At 44.6% G+C, this 14,572-nt stretch overlaps 1 protein-coding gene, 1 long non-coding RNA gene and 1 pseudogene across 10 annotated transcripts in view; 2 read left to right on the plus strand and 1 right to left on the minus strand.

Moving 5' to 3' along the window:
• PCED1B (PC-esterase domain containing 1B) overlaps window positions 1–9,681 on the plus strand; it is a 123,664-nt gene extending 113,983 nt beyond the window's left edge. For 4 of the 9 annotated variants that reach the window (XM_037061103.1, XM_037061105.1, XM_037061106.1 and 1 more), the window contains one exon: window positions 8,041–9,681. In XM_037061103.1, coding sequence (XP_036916998.1) covers window positions 8,041–9,394 — 1,354 coding nt within the window. In that variant the 3' untranslated portion in view covers window positions 9,395–9,681. Of the gene's footprint in view, window positions 1–933; window positions 1,179–2,904; window positions 3,516–8,040 lie in introns of those variants that run through there. The other 5 variants (XR_005068667.1, XM_037061110.1, XM_037061108.1 and 2 more) reach the window with 5 other exon arrangements.
• On the minus strand, window positions 3,515–8,189 carry LOC118997442 (uncharacterized). The gene is made up of 3 exons (XR_005068669.1): window positions 8,108–8,189; window positions 4,890–4,973; window positions 3,515–3,659 (listed from the first exon to the last, which is right to left on the minus strand). It is a non-coding gene; the product is annotated as an uncharacterized LOC118997442 (long non-coding RNA).
• Window positions 9,682–13,186: 3,505 nt separating the features above from the next.
• Window positions 13,187–13,764, plus strand: LOC118997463 (60S ribosomal protein L23a-like; annotated as a pseudogene).
• Window positions 13,765–14,572: the final 808 nt, after the last annotated feature.

Raw genomic sequence — 14,572 nt, forward strand, 5'->3', positions numbered from 1 at the left:
GTACTTAATCTGAATATGTCTGGAACTCAGGAGACAAGTTTGGACTAGCTAGATTTGTTGAGCACTTGAAAATGGGGCAGGCCTCGTGCTGATTTAACCCGTATTTCTTGAGATATCCCTAGTGTAGTTCCTAATTTTTTGGTGAGGAACCTGAAGTGCGGAGGGATTACTTAACCTGGCCAGGCTCTCAGCCGCTAGTGAATTGAGGGGCAGGATATAAACCCAGGGGGCTGACCCCAGGGCCCACCCTCTTAGCCTCTGTGTTTTATTGCCTCAATTCAGAGTCATCTGCATACAAATGGTAATTGATAAGGGGACCATATAATTTATTTGCATCCAAACCGGGATTTGGGGGGGGAGGGGAGCTATGACTTACGCTGGAAAAACAAGGGTAAACCAGAAGCGTTTGAGGCAGACCGGGGACTTGGGACCAGTGTATTGACTGATGCTGGGAGAGTGGGTGAACTTACCGAGGGAAGGAATGTGGAAGAAAAGAAGAAAGGAGTCGATTAGTGGGCCTTGAGAAAGACCAACATTTGGGGAATTGCCAGAGCAAGAGAAACGCACAAAAGACAGCAGGGAAGGCCGGAGAGGAGAGGTGAGCTCGGGCTCTCCAGTGGTTTTTCAGAGGGGAGCGACCAGGGGGGTTCCGGCCCCCAGCGCTGGGAATGCCGCGGATTCCACCAGGCCCTGGAAATGGCCATTGAAAGGAGCAACAGGGAAGTCGCTGGTGATTTACTGACAAACATTTCTTCGGTTTGATGGCTCTGGAAGCCAAATACAAGTATTAAAAAAAAGAAAGAGTAAGTAGGAGGTGAGGACCCAGACACAGCCAGTGCAAACAACTCTTTTTAAGAAGTGGCCTTGAAGGGAAGGCAAAAGATAGGACTGTCCTGGAGGTGGAGTCCAAGAAGTTTCCTTTTTCTCTCTAAGAAAGAAACTACAATGTATTTAATGCTTACGCAAGGAGCCAGCCTGAGGAGACTGAAGAAAAAGTGGAATGCATAATTACCCCCTCGCCGCAGGGACCTCCTGGAGCAAAGAGTCTTGAGGCACTGGAGGAAGAGCTACCTGAGCTGGCTGAAGACTACCTTGGAGCCGAGGACCACCTTCACGTCTGAGGAGGTACAGCTCTGCCTCTGGGGTCGGGGGTGGGAAAGGGGTCTTTGGGCTTGAAGGTGTGAGGGAGGGGACTAAGCGAGGGGCTTGCAGTCTGGGGACCCCGGTTCTCTCTGGAGTCCCAGGAGGGAGCGGTTGCAGTGGCGGGGGTTTGAAAGTGCCTAATGCATGGCAGGCCCCGTACTGAGTGAGCCCCTGATAGATTTTGACGTGATCCCTTTTAATCTTCACTGTTCTTCAGTGAGGTCGGTGATGAAACCTCTGTCTGATGCCAGCGAAAACTGGCTCCGAGTGTTGGGCAGCTAACCCAAGAGCACACAGCTGTTCAGGGCCAGAGTTCAAGTCTGACTTCAGAGTTTCCTGGAAGGGAAAGCCAGCTCCCTGCCTTCCAATATCTTTCATTCTTGTCAGAGAGGACTAGGAAGGAGGCTAACAAATGTCCTTTAATTAATGGTTTGAGACCATAATGTGGAAGTTTGTCGCAGCCAGTCCTGTTGTTTATGTAAACTGATTTTTTACGTTAAGCAGTCCTTTTGTTAAAAATGTTTTTTGGGTTTTTTTTTTAAGTAGAGCTACTCAAGTTAAAGGCTCCATAGTTTATCTTTTGCTTTTATAGATGTTATTTGCATACTAGGTATTATGAACCCGAGTTTATTTATAAAGAATGTCTCCTACATTACTATAGTCCACTGAAAATTTTTAAAAATATTTATTGATTTTAGTGAGAGAGGAAGGAAAAAAAGAGCAAGAAAAACATCCATTTGTTGTTCCACTCATTTAGGCATTCATTGGTTGATTCTTGTATGTGCCCTGGCAGGAAATAGAACCCACAGCCCCGGGGTGTCAGGACCAGGCTCTAACCAACTGAAATTTTTGTATTAGACTGTTATTGTGGAGAAAACACTGCCTTAAGGATGTTTAAACATGGGATTCTTAGACTCTCAAAGTGTGTGAAATTCCTCTGTTGATTTTTTATTAAAAATGAGTCACAGATTTAAGATTGCGGCCTGGTAGAGGTGGGGCAGATACAGATTGAGTAGATTCTCAGAAAACTCCTGCTTCCCCAAGAACGATGTGAAGATCACTGTTGCAGTTTCAATGTTCCATTTATGTCACGGGTATGTGAGAGTTTAGATCACGTTTAGAACCGACTGAACCTCCAGGTTAGGAATGTGGGCCCTATGGTGGGGGGGGGGGTCGGGTCACTGAGGGCTGGGGTAGAGGAACCCTGACGGTTGCTGAGGTGCGAGTCACATTTGCACAGCGACCGCTGTCGCCACCCCAGGTAGACACGGGTGTTCGCTACATTTTTACTGAAAAACTTAATGGGCTGCAGAACTGAGGCCTATTTTAGAGGTGAGGTTATTGAGGGTAGGGGCGTGGAATCTGTCTTTCCAATGGCTTTTTGGAAATAATTTTTGTTGCATTATTTAACATAGTGTCTCACAGTACTTTTATGTATTTTTAAAAATTTGTTCTGAAAACCGCTTTTTAAAATAGCAGGCCCGAATTCCCCCCATTTTCAAGCTATGCGGAGGAGTGACTATTCACTGACTCATCCCGAGTCAACCCCCAATCCACAGGCCATTCATTAACCTTTCCCAAAAAGGAGTTAAGAGTTGCTTGCTTTTTAACATTTTTTCTTTCTTAAAACTGTATATGACATGCAATTTAATTTTTGAGAAGTTTAAATTCCACTTGGAAAATTAAGCAATGCCAACATATACCTAAGCTGTTAAGTTCATGAAAAAGAATTATTTCTTATTTGTACCATCTATTTCACAGAACTTAAGGGGATCTTGGACAGTTCAAAATATGGATTTGACCACCAAAAATGAAGTTGGAAGGAGATGAGCTATTTATAGTCCCAATATAATGTACCATTAGGATGGTTAGTCACATGCAAGAAACTTTTAAACCAGTTACAAGGACTTCCTACACCTGATCAATTGAAACAACATCCTAATTGTTAGTGATTACCTCTGTGATTTAAGACCTCTCTACAGGACCTCTGGAGCGACTGCCCTATTAAATGTGTCACTCTCCCTGTAAGTAAACATCAATGAGGAAAGAAAAAATTAGCCTAATTACTACAACACATTGATTTATGGAAAACAAATGCTATGTGTTTGTTTTGTGATAGTTATAAAGCAGTACTCAATGATTTATAAGTTATGGCTTATGAAACTATTAAAAAATTAATTACCCCAAACAGTAATCTAAGCAAGATGCTCGAAAGTCATTTATTATAGTAGCAGCCATTATTAATGCATATTTCTGCCAGAGCTTTATCCAAAAGCCAAATTTTACTTTGAAAATAGAAAAATGCGGTACTACCTATAATCACGACTTGAGGAATCATCATGAGACTCTGTAAACACTGGTTTTCACTGGATGGTGGGATCCCGGGTCGTGGTGATCTTCGCGCAAACACCTCCTCTCCCCCCTGACCTTTCCTACGGGCTTTGACACTTCTTGTACATCCATCGGTTCCAGCCGCCAGCTCCTGTGATGTTTCACATGTCCTTTTCCATACGCCTCTTTTTAAAAAATATTTTATTTATTCATTTTTAGAGAGAAGGGATGAGAAGGAGAAAAAGAGGGAAAGAAGTGTGGTTACCTCTCATGTGCCCAGTACTGGGGACCTGGCCCGCAACACAGGCGTGTGCCCTGGCTGGGAATCAAACTGGGGACCCTTTGGTTCTCAAGGCAGTGCTCAATCCACTGAGCCACACCAGCCGGGGCTCCGTACCCCCTCTTCTTGAGAGAAGAGACTGCATTTTTATACCTACTCCCTCTGCCTGGCACAGCATCTGGTTCTTGGTGATCCTTACTGAATGAATGGAGGAAAGAATGAATGAGGCACTCTATCTATCTGTAAAATAGCTGCCAAAACAAATAAGTAAGTTGAACAAATTTGAAGCCAGGAAAGAAGTGTGGCCTAAAAAGACCACTGACTTGTTTTCAAATCCCCTTTTTGCTTCAGTTTTTTAATTGAAAGGGGCTTTGAAAATATTTAGAAGTAACCAACAGGTTTTTTTTTTTTTAAGATGAGAGATTTAGCTCTCCCAATTATTCGTTACTCAAACCTCACCCCCCTACCCCCCTCCTTTTTTTTAGGTCGGTTTGTTTTAATGTGTGACATCTGAGCTTAAAGGACTCTTCCCCACAGTAGTCCTGAGGGTGTCTGATTTGTTAATCTGTTACAATTGTGGCATTCTCCATCAAGAACTGCACGGACTTCCTAACTGGAGTGCTTCTTGGTTATTCCTCCTTCTTTTCCACAGTCTTGCCTACATGTTCCACTGTAGAAGAACATTCTTAGATGGATGTTTGATTTTTAAAGTTTTGCATGTCTCTCACTTGAGATTATGGAATGGGATGAAAAAAGTATACTCTTTATTTACACGCAGCCCCACTTCCACCCTTACTAACCCCCCTCCTCATCCCCCCCTCCCCACACACACACCCGAGTACACATGGACCACCCTCCTGAGCAGGCAGAGTAGTGGTTGTCTGCCTGAACCGGGAGGCAGACACCAGAACACCCTCATCCCATCTCATCCCCCCATCCCCCCCCCCCCCACCTGAGCCTCGCTTCAGGGTTGAGACTAGCCTGCAGGGCGTTCTGGTCTGAAGGAGGTTTCCACGGAGACAGATTTGAGAGTCAGGGGTTTCAAGTCTTAGCTCCATCAGTCAATACTCCTCCCTAGAAAAGGTGAATAATAAGGATTGGCTTATATGTAGGATAACATTTGTAAAGCACCTACCATCCAGTAGCCATTCAATAAACAGTCATTTTGTTTTCTTCAAAATCTTTCACTTCCATCATTTCCTTTAATCTTCGCAGAACCCTGCAAGGCAGGCAGCAGAAATATTGTAGTCTCCTTTTCACAGACAGTTAACTGGTGTTCCCAAACTTGCTCAGTAATAATAGGAGCTCTCATCCGTGCTTACTACTTGGCAGGTGTTGTTCTAAACGTTATGGTTAATCCTCACGTCAAATTTATGAAGTGGGCACTGTAAGTCCCATTTTACAGATGAAGAACGTAAGTCAGAGAAAGGCTAAATAACTTGCCCGAGGACTAAGAGCACATGGAAGAGCTGGGATCGAAACCTACAGCGTGACTTCAGGGCCGGTGATCTTTGCCTGTAGTGTACTTGAGTGCCTTTCTTTCCTGCTGCATTTGGACTCATCTGTTGAGCCCGAGTCTGAGGCTATTCATACCCAGAGGAAGAATCCATTAGAACACTTAAGCAAAATGGCCCTGAAGGAGCCCTGACTGGTGTGCTCAGTGGACTGGGCAGCATCCTGCCAATCGAAAGGTCTCTGGTTTGATTCCCAGTCAGGGCACATGCCTAGGTGGTGGGCCTATTCCCTGGTCGGGTTGTGCAAGAGGCCGCTGATCCATGTTTCGCACAGTGATGTTTCTCTCCTTCCCTTTCTCCCTCACCTCCCCTCTCTCTAAAAATAAATAAATAGAATATCTTTTTAAAAATAGTGCAGAGAGAGACAGCAGTAGGTTATCGGGTCGGCCAACCTCAGGGAGAGAACTCTGATGGCAGCAGGTGTTGGTGCCCAGTGACCCTGGAGGACTAGGCACAGCCTACGGCCGCGGCGCCAGCCCAAAGAGGGTACACAGCTGGATGGCATGGGAGCCCCGGAAACACTGGGAAGAGGGCTTCCCCGTTGCTTTGCACTTCGGAGACTTGGGTCTGGGGTGTAGAAATACTGTTCACAAAGACACCTGTTTCATGGCACTCAGCACTGTCCGCTTTGTGTCACAGTTATCAATGAGTATTTCTAATCTGCTCGTGAAGGCAAGGACCAACTTTGACTCATTTTATATCCTCAATGTGGTGCATTTAGTAGGAGTTAGTGTAAGTTGGATAAATAAATGATTGTAAACAAGTAGGGTATGGAGTTTTCTTTAATGAAGTTTTCTTTTATTGCACCACAGTAAGTTAAATTTTCTGTTGTTTTGTTTGTTTTTAAGGTTTCTGTCCTGACTGTGAATCAAACCCAACATTTTTAGGTTTACAGGACGACACCCAGCCAACTGAGCCACACCAGAGTGCTACTTTTTTTTTTTTAATGGAGGTTCTTTGGGGGGGGGATTAAGGCATTATTTTCTGTTGTCTTAAGGCAACTCCTATTCATTTTTGTGGTTTTACTTTTGTATTTGTACCCATTTAAAACCACAAATAGTATAGCTTTTAAAAACTGAATGTGTCATTTAATAATAGTTCTCCACACACACCTATTAAAATGTTGATTAATGCATAAAAGCCTGCAGACATCAAGCCACAGTGGATTTTAATGGCTTCTTGTAAGTGCGTGCACTGGACGCCATCTTCCTCCTCATCTGAGATTGTTCGTAGTATTGAAATGTGTTTCTCCCTTTTATCCATCAGTACCTACGGTTGTAAGTGGCGCCTCCTCAGCATTTTATTCAATATGCTGGGAAGGGAAAACTTTTCCCCTGACTCTTAAGTTTGATTTCTGGGGCCCTATATTAAACTAACAAGAGACAGGTTAGCCAGAGAAGAGGCACAAAATTTTTATTAATATTTAAGTGCATTAAAGTTCATAGAAAAGAAATGAAACTCAAATATCCAGGAGTGTATATACCATTTTAACAAAGGAAAAAGGGTTGGGGCTTCAGGGGATGAGAAACTGTGGGGAAGTGACTAGCAACTGTATGGGGAAACTGATGGAAAATCTGGGCCATTTTGGTAAGGTCTCTACAGGAAAACTCATCTTGGTGTCAACCCCTCCCTGCCTTCTTCCTTGACTCTTTGGTTGGGGGAAGGACCTTTCCTCAAAGGGGAATCTATACACTGCTTTTAGGCAGGTGAGGGTAGTGCAGAGAACTCTTCCTGCCTCTGGATTCTTAGTTGCCTTCAGCTCAGAATCATCCTTATGCCAAAGGGGCATATTTGGGGGTAGCTTGTTCTGATTTTCAAATGGAAAGCAAAGAGTATTATAGCAGAAACACACATGAGTTATTTCCAATGTTATTTCTCTCTCTTTTTAAAAGATTTTATTTATTTTTAGAGAGGAAAAGGGAAGGAGAAAGAGGGGGAGAGAAACATTAATGTGTGGTTGCCTCTTGCACGCCCTGCACTGGGGACCTGGCCTGCAAGCCAGGCATGTGCCCTGACTGGGAATCCATCCAGCAACCCTTTGGTTCACAGGCCGGCAGTCAGTCCACCGAGCCACACCAGTCAGGCCCAAGGTTATTTCTTTTGTATAAGACCTATTGGTACAGGTACTCTTACTTTATGTTGCTTTCCATTTGAATTCTTCTTAAGTTATTAAAAGTAATATAAGATTATATAGAATATTTACAAAAAAGGGGGAAAAGCAATTCATCCATTCTCCTACTATTAAAAACTCTGCTTCTGCGTGTTTTCTTTCAGTGTTATCTATGCATATCTATTTCACGTAGTTTCAGTGATACAGGGTACACATGTGGTAACTTCCTCCCCTTAGCATACACAGGCATTCTCCATGGTTTTGCTTACTCACACTCATTGGTAAGCAGCTGCAAAGTTAACCTAACCATTCTCCATTTGTCAGACATCTGGGCCGCCTTCCCAGTGGCCCTTTGCACCGGTGGCGGGGAAGGGCAGGCCAGGTTGGCCTCTCCTGGCTAGGTGGAACCTGGGCCTCCGAGAGCAGCCACAGGCAGTTCAGAGGTCAAATCCCAGCCCAAGTTAAGGCCAGGCCGAGCAGGGCTTCTGACTCCAGTCTCCCTTCTTGCTCTTTCTCCTCTCTCTCAGCCTCAACGCGGTGGAGTTCTGCCCTGAGGGTTTCTCAGGCCAAAACTTCATCCCTGGTCCTGAGTCTTAACCACGCAGAGGGCCTGCCTGCACAGGCTGCTCCTTCATCCCAGCTGCTCTTTGCTTCTGTCCTAGCTATCTGCAGACCCACCCACGAGCAAAGGAAGGAGCTACGTCACTTGACCTAGGCATCATGGCCCACCTGCGGTCCTGCGAAGTGCAGCAGCTGCTCCACAACAAGTTTGTTGTCATCCTGGGAGACTCTGTCCAGAGGTCTGTGTACAAGGACCTGGTGCTCCTGCTGCAGAAGGATTGCCTGCTCACTTACAGGCAGCTCAAGGTCAAGGGGGAGCTGACCTTCGAACAGGACAAGCTGGTGAATGGAGGACAGAAGGCTACCATGCACAATGGCACCAACTACCGTGAAGTCCGGGAGTTCTGCACCAACCACCATCTGGTGCGCTTCTACTTCCTCACACGTGTGTACAGCGTCTATGTCCAAGACATCCTGAAAGAGCTGCAGTCCTATGAGCACACCCCGGACGTGGTCATCATTAACTCCTGTCTCTGGGACATCTCCAGGTATGGGAAGGATTCCTTTAGCAGCTACCGGAAGAACCTGGAGAACCTGTTTGGGCACCTGGACGAGGTGCTGCCAGAGTCATGCCTCCTGGTGTGGAACACGGCCATGCCCGTGGGTGAGAAGATCACTGGGGGCTTCCTCCCGAGGAAGCAGTCGTCCTTGTCCTTGGGTCTGAAAAAAAAGGTGATTGAAGCTAACTTCTACAGCTTCATCGAGGCACAGAAGCACAATTTTGATGTATTGGATTTGCACTTCCACTTTCGCCACGCAGAAGGGCACCGGCAGGGAGATGGGGTCCATTGGGACCAACGGGCGCACCGACACCTCTCCCAGCTGCTGTTGGCCCACATGGCTGATGCCTGGGGTGTGGAGCTGCCTTGCCGCCAACCTGTGAGCCAGTTGATCAGGAGTGGACCTGGACAGGGCGTTGAGACACAGTCCCAGACCAGCAGGAAACAACAGGCCTTACTACCATCCCCATCATTTTCTCCCAGGCAGCGCCCCCTGCTCCCTCTCCCAGTTCCCCACCTACCCCTGCCCCGACCTCTGCCCCCACAGCCTCTTCCCATTGCCTGTCACTCAGCAGTAAGCCCCCACTTATTGCCGCATCCCCAAGATGCCTATTTTACCTCAGACCAGCCTTTCCAGTCGGGTCAATTCTTTAACCATTTCCAGTCAGGTGTCCCCTCATCTATGCAGACAGGATTTGATTTCAAAGCTGAATTTATGTTTGATCCCCAGCCTCCAAGCGCCCCTAGACCCACACCCTATTATCAGCAGCCGGCCCCTGTGGTTCACAGGGGTTTTCCCCGGAGTGTGCCTCATGGCCCCTATGCGCCCTGGAGACAGCCACCCAAGTCTTACAGGAGACAGGCTCGGGCCCACCCTGAGCCAAGGCCTCATTAGGCGGACTTGGGCCTTTTTTGTCTTCACGGACGTGGACTTGACAAATCATCTGACTCTGCCCAGTAGACTGATCTTGTTAACAGAAGTTGGTGATCCACACTTGGACTTCCTTTGGTTCTTTGCTGTTACCAGTAATAGCAGGAAAGAGCGGTCTGACCCGACCTCGTTGGCTGTGGCCTCTTCCTCCACGCTCTGGGGCTGACCAGTTTTTACTCCTGCCTCTCACTCCCTGTTCTCTTTGCCTTTTTGTAAACAGAAAATGGAAATTAAAAAGTTGTTATACAAAAGTAGCTGTGGGTTGTATGTGTGGCTACATTTAATGGTGCTTCCCCCTTCCATTAACCAGTTAGCTTTGTAAGAGCAAGGGCAAGTAAGTAGTCATGACATCTACTTGATAAACTACTCAAAGTGAATTTGTCTAAAATAATTCTGAAGGTATCCATGAAATGGATTGGATAATTTTTTTAAAAATTGACTTTTTGTGATCATGTTTTCCAGAGATTCCTAAACAAATCATTGTATTTTAGAACCGGGGAACTAAAGACATCAAATTGAACTACCATTTACCAACAGAGAAACAGACCAGGAGAGGCGAGTTCTCTTGTTCCAGGTCACACAGAATGTCAACCTTCTACTGGCTTTTCCTAGTTTATCCTGGTTTCTAGTTTATATTAGCATCAAACCACAATGCTAACTTGCAGCAATACCAAGCCAAGAAAGAATGCTTACCAAACATGGTCCTTCTATGAAAATCCAGGCAGGGAAAACCCTGTAGTTCAGTCACCAGAAGTTTAGTGGTCAGATGTGCAATGAACTATGTATGTAAACTAGAGCAATGGCGTACTTGTGATTTTAGAATATTTTCAATAGTATTGAATTTTGGACTTGAAAAAATTAGAACACAGTTGCTCTTAATGACAACACGAGTCACCATTAAATAAAACTAGGAGATGGAAGGGACCACCCAGTACACAACTCTGACACATGGCAGTGTCCCCACCCCTCACTTTGTTTTGTAGGAATGTTAACATCCGGAAGTGTTTAAATGCTGGGCCCTTTGTCACACTAGATAAGGGAAATGTTAATACTTAGATAAACCAGTCAAAACAATATTGTCTGAATAGTGGGTTTTTTCACTGAGTTGACTAGTTTATCATTCCTTGATTGGACCATTCCTAAATTTGATGAGGATAAGGAAATAATATCCGTCAAAAGTGAAGTTCATGAAATCACAGGAAATGGAGATTAGCTATCTACAGAAGAAATAACAGCAGCTTTTAATCACCAAAAACTCAGAAGCTTCCTGTGAAATGAAGCTTTTATCTTGTCTTGTGTCTCACATCCTAGTACAATGTCTAGCACTTAGTAAATATCAGATGTTTCCTTGAACGGATCAGTGAATGAATGATGAGTTGGTGTGTGAATGTGTTCCTGGTGAGAAGACAGCCCAGGTCTCTAAGGAGATACCTAAAAAAATATGTGATCCTTATAGCACATCTGAAGGGATGTTGCCAAAGCAGCATTACGATGACCTTCAAGGACTAAAAGTTGAGACTACTAGTTGGAATTTGCCAGAATGTCCCAGCAAAGCCAGGAGAAGGGGGGCCTGTCTGACCAATCTAAATGTTCTAATTCAGTGTCCCCCCAACCTTTTTGGCACCACAGACCAGTTTTGTGGAAGGCGGTGGGGAGTGATGGGGATTGGGGGGACAGGAGGGGGAGCTCAGGTGAGCTTTTCTTTCAGCCCCATTCCTAACAGGATGGGGGCGGGGACCCCTGGTCTAATCCATGGAGCAGATTAGTGCTCCAGGCCATGCATCTGCCTTCAAGACCAGTTAGCAGTAGCCTTTGTTTTGACTTTACATTTCCCAGGCAAGACAAATCTGCCTTTAGCTGCTAATCTGAGTAAACTGATGCATTTAGTGTTTATGTTTCCATGAATAAACCAATAAACGGGTGTTGTGGTTTATGTCTCTCTTGTGAGTTAAATTAGTATGTATTATTCCTCCTCAATCTGACCATACCTGATGAACCACAGAAAAGGAGTTCTTAGATACACAGGATTGAGGACCAGGTACTGGATCAGTGATGAACCCACTCTGTTATGGATTAAATTGTACCAGTCACATCATGGTCCTGTTCTTCACACGTGGGTAGGAGTGCAGACAGTCACAGACACAGGGACAAGCTTTTCCTTAGCAGGTATGTTAATTTCCTGTGGCTTTTGTAACAAATACTACAAATTCGATGGCTTAAAATGACACATATTCTCTTAGAGTTCTGGAATTCGAAAGTACACACTCCATAACCCCAGGGCACAGTCCTCACTGTTTTCCTGCTCCATCCTACACAGGCAGGCTTCCTACCTGCCTCTGCAGTGTTTTATATGTATATTTCAGTTTTTGTCATGGTAAAATACACATAAAATGTAACCTTAACCATTTTTTTAAAGTTCACAGTTCATCAGTATTAAGTACATTCACATTATTGTACAGCCATACTCTATGGGAACTCTCTTCACTGCTCTTCATGTTTTCAACTTTACATAAGTCATCTGGGTGGCTAATGCCCCCTGGGCCTTTCCAGCCCCACTGGGGGTAAGAGTCTGAACAGTTCAGTGCATGCTTGCATTTCATTTCATACATACGCTGGTCTTTATCTTCTACCCTAAAGGTTTCTTCTTTTTTCCATTTTGGCTATTGTCACCTTACTCTTTAATTCAAGAAAAGTAGCAGTGCAATCAAGCGATGGTCTGGTGAAAAGAACCAGAATTATTTGACATTCATGAGAGAAGTTAGTGCTGTATTGTTAAGACTTAAAATGCAGGGTTCCTGCAGCCTGTTCTCCAGCTTCAAGGATTGACAGCACTCAGAGCTTTTTATACTTAACTCTTATCTCAAGTTTTCTGGAAAAAGGAAAAAAAAGAGTAAAATTAATGATTAAACTGACACTATCCAAGCAGTAAATGTGTCTCACAATATTCTACGGTAAGGTAAACTATGTTATATACCAAAGACAGAAACTTGAAAACTATAACTTTATTTTTTCATAAGTACAAACAAAGCAAAGCTCAACACTTGAAAACCAGTGGAATCTTACATCTTGCCAGGGCATCAGGACCAGGGCCCTCTCCCTGGTCAGCACTGAGCTTTGCTTTCCAGACCCTAGCAGTGCCTGACTCCGGAGGCGACATTCACGCTCTATTCTGGAGTTGTGCCAGCAGCAGCTCCCCTCTGACAGTTGGTGTTTGTGAATTTTGCAAAGGTGAGTTATTTTGAAGACTTAGGTCATTAAGACTCATGCTGGGGAGGATTTACTGTTGCTTTAAACTATTGTGTGCTTGTATCTGTAAACTCTAGAAATAATATTTCTATTCCCACAACTTCAAGAAAGCCCTCTATCACTGCATGCTTAATTTATAGATATATTTTTTCACAAGACTTTACCTGTTAATCTTTAAAGATTAATTTTCTAAAATGTGGGCCCCGAGCCATAATCTTTATGCGTATATTCTGTGGGCAGGGATGCTTACAAAAGGAACTGCCCCATATAGAAATTCACAATGAGTTCTAATGGATGAGACTCCAAAAAGTCATGCATAAAATAAACTTGATTAAATGTGATTAGCCTAGCATTTCCCAGGTTTGTTAACCACAGACCATTTTCACATGCACCATCTTTTAAAAACACGTTTTGGGGAATTCTATTGTTCTAGAGAATGCATGATAAATAGGGGAAGTGAAGAGAAAAAAAAGTTTGTTAGTGACATTTTATATATGAAGCTTTTTAAAAATGAAGCATTATAACTTTTTCACAAAGAGGGTGCCCAAAGCAGAGAAGGGAGCCCCTGCCCCTCCCAAAGCCAAAGCACAGGCTTTGAAGGCAAAGAAAGTGGTGCTAAAAGGCATCCATAGCCACACACACACACACACACACACACACACACACAAAGATCTGTATGTCACCCACTTCCATGACCCGAGACACCGTGGCTCTGAAAGGACAGCCTAAATATGCTCTGAAGAGTGTCCCAGGAGAAACAAGCTTGACCACTATGCCATTGTCAAGTTCCCCTGACCACCAAGTCAGCCATGAAGAAGATAAAGCCAACAATACACTTGTGTTCATTGTAGAGGTCAAGGTCAACAAGCACCAGATTGAACAGGCTGTGAAGAAGTTCTGTGACATTGAGGTGGCAAAGGTCAACAACTGATCAGACCCAATGGAGAGAAGAAGGCATTTGTTCACCTGACTCCCAACCATGACACTTGACATTGCCAACAAAATTGGGATCATCTAAACTGAGTCCAGCTAGCTAAATTCTAAATATAAAAATTTTACACTGTAAAAAATAAAATAGATAAAATAAAATGAAACATTATCATCTGTGCCCAAATATGAGCTAATATTCACAAGGTGAGCCTGAGACAAGCCTGGGATTTGACTGGTTAACCAAAATGGGGTGAAATAGACCAGGAACGATTGCTCTCTTCCTCTAAGGTGGGGGAAATGCTGGGGCAGGTCCAGTGCAGCAGCAGAACATGGTGTTTGATGCCCAGCAAGGCATATCCCAAGATACATCTGCGTGGAATGCCGTAACAGGAAGTAGAACAAACAGCATTCTGAAACTGAGCAGACCGTCATCAACACAACACCCTCTGTCCGCACTCCACAACAGTGAAGGGGGGGAATAAATCTCTCACAGTGCCTGTCTTTCAAAGAATGAGAGCACCAGTAGGTTCTGCAGTGGCAGCACCAGACACTCCCACCAAAGAGGAGATATAGCTTGTGTGGGCCATGTGGTCCATGGCAGCCAGTCTGGGCCCTGGACGGGTGCCCTGCATCATGGTCATTGCTGCCTCAGACCCAGCTGGTACCTTGCTTACTGAGCTTGGCTTCTTGTCTCCACTTCTGTGTCTACATAGCACGGGCTAATTTTTGATGTTATATTTCTCCTGAGTAATCTCCTGTCACTGCCAGGTGAGTTTTTTCCCTACCATCCACTGTCCCCTAACAGCACCATGTCCTGTGGCAGAAGTTCTCAAACTTGATCTAGAGTGTATCAGAATATCCTGTGGGCTTCATAAAGCACTGCTGTCATTTTCTCCCACCAGGATTTCTGATTCAGTAGGTCCAGAGTAGGGCCCAAGAAGGTGCATCTCTAGTAAGTGACGCACT

The sequence above is a fragment of the Sturnira hondurensis genome, unplaced genomic scaffold (assembly GCF_014824575.4).
Source record: "Sturnira hondurensis isolate 20B ecotype Veracruz unplaced genomic scaffold, ASM1482457v3 Scaffold0013190, whole genome shotgun sequence".
NCBI lineage: Eukaryota > Metazoa > Chordata > Mammalia > Chiroptera > Phyllostomidae > Sturnira > Sturnira hondurensis.